Source organism: Lithobates pipiens, unplaced genomic scaffold (assembly GCF_037356315.1).
Source record: "Lithobates pipiens isolate NorthernLeopardFrog02 unplaced genomic scaffold, aLitPip1_a1.2 Scaffold_3, whole genome shotgun sequence".
NCBI classification, from domain to species: domain Eukaryota; kingdom Metazoa; phylum Chordata; class Amphibia; order Anura; family Ranidae; genus Lithobates; species Lithobates pipiens.
This window is the reverse complement of record NW_027507790.1, coordinates 216,789,685-216,795,684: the sequence shown is the minus strand read 5'-3', so window position 1 is coordinate 216,795,684 and position 6,000 is coordinate 216,789,685. Positions and strand designations below refer to the sequence as shown.

Here is a 6,000-nt window from a genome sequence, read left to right as displayed (position 1 = left end):
TCTCTTCAAGAATGTACAGCTCCCCCCGGGAATGAATACTGAATGAATGGGGGTTATTTACGAAAGGCAAATCCACTTTGCACTGAAAGTGCACTTGGAAGTGCTGTTGTTCTAAATCTGAGGGGTAGATCTGAAATGAGTGGAAGCTCTGCTGATTTTATCACCCAATCATGTGCAAGCTAAAATGCTGTTTTTTTATTTTCCTTGCATATCCCCCTCAGATCTACAGCGACTGCACTTCCAAGTGCACTTTCAGTGCAAAGTGGATTTTCCTTTAGTAAATAACGCCCAATGTGTTTAATGAATTTTCACCCCTAGACTACCTTCTTATACCTTGGTAGTTTAAAAGTTTATGTAGGTGTGTCTTAACTCCTGGGATTGCTATGCCTCTGTAACACAAGTACTGTTCATTACACTCTGACTGTTGAACCCGCTACTCAAACGAAATGTCTTGTGCCAGTCTTGTACTTTTCTTATTCTAACCAGGCTTACATCTGGCACCACATGCGCTCACACGCCATGCCATTTCAAGTCCAATAATATAATAGAGCTAAAGTAAATAGAACAGACCATAGCTCCTCACTATATTTGTATTCTGCTCAGTTAAGACTCCATGGCCCAGTTTAAATGGGTGTAGACTTATGGGAAGAAATGGTTTTAATTTAGTCTTTACAAATGCTGCTGCTTTGTCATTTCCTCCACTTATTCCGGCACCATCAAAGCGTTTGTCTTGAACTATGACATTAGTGAGATGCCAGCATTGTGTACTTTTGTTATATTTCAGTTGCATTAGCAGTTATATTTCAGTAAGGCATTGCCATACAGTGCCTTGAAAAAGTTTTCAAACCCCTTGACATTTTCCACATTTTGTCATGTTGCAACCAAAAACGTAAATGTATTTTATTGGGATTTTATGTGATAGACCAACACAAAGTGGCACATAGCTGTGAGCTGGAAGGAAAAAAATAAAAATGTATTTTAATTTTTTTTACAAATATGTGAAAAGTGTGGGGTGAGTTTTTTTGTAATCAGTCCCACTGAACCACCTTTCACTGCAATTACAGTTGCAAGTCCTTTTGGGGATGTCTCTACCAGCTTTGCACATCTGCAGAGTGACATTTTTGCCCATTCTTCTTTGCAAAATAGCTCAAGCTCTGTCAGATTGGCTGGAGAGAGTCTGTGAACAACAATCAAGTCTTGTCACAGATTCTCAATTGGATTTAGGTCTGGACTTTGACTGGGCCATTCTAACACATGAATATGCTATGATCTAAGCCATTCCTTTGTAGCTCTGGCTGTATGTTTAGGGTCGTTGTGCTGGAAGGTGAACCTCCACCCCAGTCAGGTCTTTTGCAAATTCTAACAGGTTTTCTTTTAAGATTGCCCTGTATTTGGCTTCATCCATCGTCTCATCAGCTATAACCAGATTCCCTGTCCCTGCTGAAAAATAAGCATCCCCACAACATGATGCTGCCACCACCATATTTCACAGTGGGGATGTTGTGTTCAGGGTAATGTACAGTGTTGGTTTTCTGCCACACATAGCGTTTTGTATTTCTCATCTGATCAGAGCACCTTCTTCCACAGGTTTACAGTTGTGCCATACTCTTTCCATTTTCAGGTAATGGATTGAACAGTGCTCCGTGAGATGATAAAAGCTTGGAATATTTTTTATAACCTAACCCTGCTTTAAACTTCTCCACAACTTTATCCCTGACCTGTCTGGTGTATTCCTTGGCCTTCCCGATGCTGTTTGTTCGCTAATGTTTTCTAACAAACCTCTGAGGGCTTCACAGAACAGCTGTATTTATACTGAGATTAAACTACACACAGGTGGACTCTTATTTACTAATTAGGTGACTTCTAAAGGCAATTGGTTCCACTAGATTTTAGTTAGGGGTATCAGAGTAAAGGGGGCTGAATACAAATGCACGCAACATATTTGTAAAAAAAATTAAAAATTTAAAACCATTTATCGTTTTCCTTCCACTTCACAATTATGTGCCCCTTTGTGTTGGTCTATCAGATAAAATCCTAATAAGATACATTTACATGTTGGTTGTCGCACGACAAAACGTGGAAAATTTAAAGGGGTATGAATACTTTTTTTAAGGCACTGTAGCTCTTTAGCTGTCTTGGTGTTATGTAATGTCTATAAGCCCCCGTATAGTCTCTTTCTAACCATTCTGGCCTTTGGATTTCTTCTACAGAACATATTTATCCTTGCGCTATGAACAGCTCCCCTTAGCATGTACACAATAATAACATACCGTATATACTCGAGTATAAGCCGAGATTTTCAGCCTCTTTTTTGAGGCTGAAAGTGCCCCCCTCGGCTTATACTCGAGTCATCGCTGTCTGCCTGCTCGATCAGCGTGTCGAGCAGACAGACAGCGGACATTCTACCATTCAAACGCCGCGCCTCCGCCTCCGCCTTCGCCTGTGATAGGCGGAACACTGAATTTCCCAGCAGCCTGTGTTCCGCCTATCACGGACATCGTCTCATCCTCGTACTACGGACGAGGATGAGACGATGTCCGTGATAGGCGGAACACAGGCTGCTGGGAAATTCAGTGTTCCGCCTATCACAGGCGAAGGCGGAGGCGCGACGTTTGAATGGTAGAATGTCCGCCGAGGCGCCGACGAAGAGCGGCGATCCTGGCAAGGCACGGGACGGAGGCAAGGCAAGGCACGGCACGGGACGGGACGGAGGCAAGGCACGACACGGGACGGAGGCACGGCACGGGACAGAGGCAAGGAGGCAAGGCACGGGACGGAGGCAAGGAGGCAAGGCACGGGACACAGGCTCGGGACACAGGTAGGCTGGACACACACACACACACACACGGACACACACACACAGGGATGGATGGATACACACACACACAGGGATGGATGGATGGATGGAGACACACACACACAGGGATGGATGGATGGAGACACACACACACAGGGATGGATGGATGGAGACACACACACACAGGGATGGATGGATGGAGACACACACACACAGGGATGGATGGATGGATGGAGACACACACACACAGGGATGGATGGATGGACACACACACACAGGGATGGATGGATGGATGGACACACACACACACAGGGATGGATGGACGGACACACAGAGATGGACGGACACACACACAGGGATGGACGGACACACAGGGATGGACGGACACACAGGGACGGACACACACACAGGGATGGACAGGCATGTCTCACCCTCGGCTTATACACGAGTCAATAAGTTTGCCAGTTTTTTTGGGGGTAAATTAGGGGCCTCGGCTTATATTCGGGTCGGCCTATACTCGAGTATATACGGTACTTCTACACAGACAAATGGTTTTTCCGATTTTTAATCCGTCGGAGTTGAGTCCGTCGGATATATTTGAAATATGTTCTATTTCTAGGTCCGTCTAATTTATTTATTTATTTTCTTTCGAAAAACGATCAGATTAGCCCACACATGATCGGATTGTCCGATGGACTAATCCCTTCGGACCTAGTCTGCCGGAAAAAACGGTCGTGTGTACGCGGCATATGGATCCTCTTTCTGAGTTGTTCTGCCCAAGAGAGGGTGATGTGTCTGATCAGGTCATTTAAGAGAATGGAGTGCACTGGGCAGTATGTTCAAACCCTGGTGCCTATTGGACTGTGGTTGTGAAGGTATACATTTTTTTAAATTAAAATAATAAACATGTACTACATACTTGCTCTGTGTAATGGTATTGCACAGAGCAGCCCTGAACCTCCTCTTCTGGAGTCCCCTGTCGAGGCTGCCTGCTCTTGCACGTCTGTGTCTGCCACCATAGCAAGCTGTTTGCTATGGGGGCAGACGTGTGAATTCGCTCCCGAACTGGCCTATGTGTGTCCATAGACACGCATAGCTTGGTCCTGTCCCCTCCCCCTCTCTGCTCACAGGATTTGTTTGACAGCTGCAGCAGCCAATGGCTTCCACTGCTGTCTGTGTCTGTATGAGAGAAAGAGCAGAGCTGCTGCTCTTGTGCACAGCACTGGATTGAGATGCGACTCGGGTAAGTATTAAGGTGGCTGAGGGGGCAGCTGATCATAGAAAGTTTTTTTTTTTACCTTAATGCAGAAATAACCTTTTATGCCTTTTAGAACCACTTTAAACATATTTCACAAATGCTATAACAGAAAAGTGGCTAATACAGTGTCGGTCTAATGTTCTATTTTGGCAGATTCAGTTAGCTTTAGGTAAATGTGTATGCAAGGCATAGCAAATAAGAATGTAAGTAGATAATTTCTTTTATATATATATATATGTGTGTGTGTGTATGTATGTATGTATGTATGTATGTATGTATATATATATATATATATATATATATATATATATATATATATATATATATATGTATATGTGTGTATATGTATGTGTGTATATATATATATATATATATATATATATATATATATATATATATATATATATATATATATATATATATATATATATATATATATATATTATGTTTATATGTAATTTTCCCCATGTTTTATTGAATGAAAACTCTGCAAGTACGTACGAGACAGATCAACAGGTATTTTTTGCATTTATCAGACAGATATAACAAAACACTTTCAAACCAAAAGGCAACCCAGAAAATAAGTTAATTGTTAATGTTTGTGTACACTTTCATCTCTCATAGTTTTCCATTTTCTGCCCATGCAGGTGGTTTCTTGGTGACACAGAGAATGCTGGACATGTTCAAACGTCCAACTGATCCTCCGGAATACAACTACCTGTACCTGCTCCCTGGAGGACTGTTTGTTGGGGGATATGGTGTTGCCCTGCACACCGGATATTCTATCGAACAGGTGAGCAGATGACATTTGTTCTAGTCTATTTATCATTCATGATTGTAATTTTGTGACATCTAAATATACATTCTATCTGAAATTTCCTGCTGTTGAATATTCAGAAGTCAGACGCAGTATGAACGAAAGTAGTGTTTCCCCCTCCTATTTGTTAAAAGCAATTTCTTTCTCGCACATTGAAGGACACAGGAGGTCTTAAAGCGATTGTAAGGGTTTTTTTTTTTTTTTAAATTAACAAACATATAGTTGCCTCCACTGTGCAACTCGTTCTGCACTGAGTGGCCCCGAACCTCGTCTTCTGGGGTCCCCCAGCGGCTTTTGCAAATCTCTCCATCTCCTGGTCTCGGCATAAAACTTCAACAGGGGTACACATTTTAAAAGGGTGATGCTTGGGCAGAGCTTGGGCAGAGTGGCCGACACCTAAATTCTGTGTTCGTGTCCACCGCTGTATTTCTATTTAGACAAGAGTTCCTCTTTAAAAAACGCTGACTGCTAGTTATTACCTCCCCTCTGCCATCAGAGTTTTTGTTATAACAGACAAAAATGGTTATTAGGCTTCACAAAAACAAACCCCAAAGCTTAGTAAGCAGAGCTAAATAACTTACAGTGAGTTATGTTGCAATCCATAGCATCGCTGAAATGAGATATTTGGTGAAATTGACTTTTTGCGCAGTAATCATTCACTGCTCTGTTGAGGATTTGCTGAACACAATGCTGAGAGCACGGTCCAGCTTTTTTAGTAATCATTTATTTTCTTTGTTGCCAAATTTTATGTTGAACAACATAAATACTGCTAAATAGATGGCCCATTCTTCTGTAGTGTAGCTCAGGACTGAACACAGATAAGGCAAGTTTTAATAGTGTGTGTTTTTATGAAACCTAAAAAAAAAGTCTAAAATTAAGATTCAGTACATGTAATATTACTAGAGGTCAACCGATATATCGGCCGATATTTGCCTTAAATAATCGGCATCGGCCGATTGTGCTGATAAAAAGTACAGTGGGACTTTGAAATGACTTCTGTATAGAAGTCAGTCTAAGTTGACTGAGTCGTCATAGCAACCCTTTCCTCCTCTCTGGGCAGGCTGCCAAGAAAAGAACAAAATGATACAATGTTTACACTTGAATGAATGAAGTCATCTCAGTGTGTAG

At 42.0% G+C, this 6,000-nt stretch overlaps 1 protein-coding gene across 1 annotated transcript in view; it reads left to right on the top strand.

Annotated features, from left to right (window-relative positions):
• NNT (nicotinamide nucleotide transhydrogenase) overlaps window positions 1-6,000 on the top strand; it is a 189,878-nt gene that overhangs the window by 92,326 nt on the left and 91,552 nt on the right. The window contains exon 13 of the mRNA XM_077462775.1: window positions 4,703-4,848. Coding sequence (XP_077318901.1) covers window positions 4,703-4,848 — 146 coding nt within the window. The remainder of the gene's footprint in view (window positions 1-4,702; window positions 4,849-6,000) is intronic.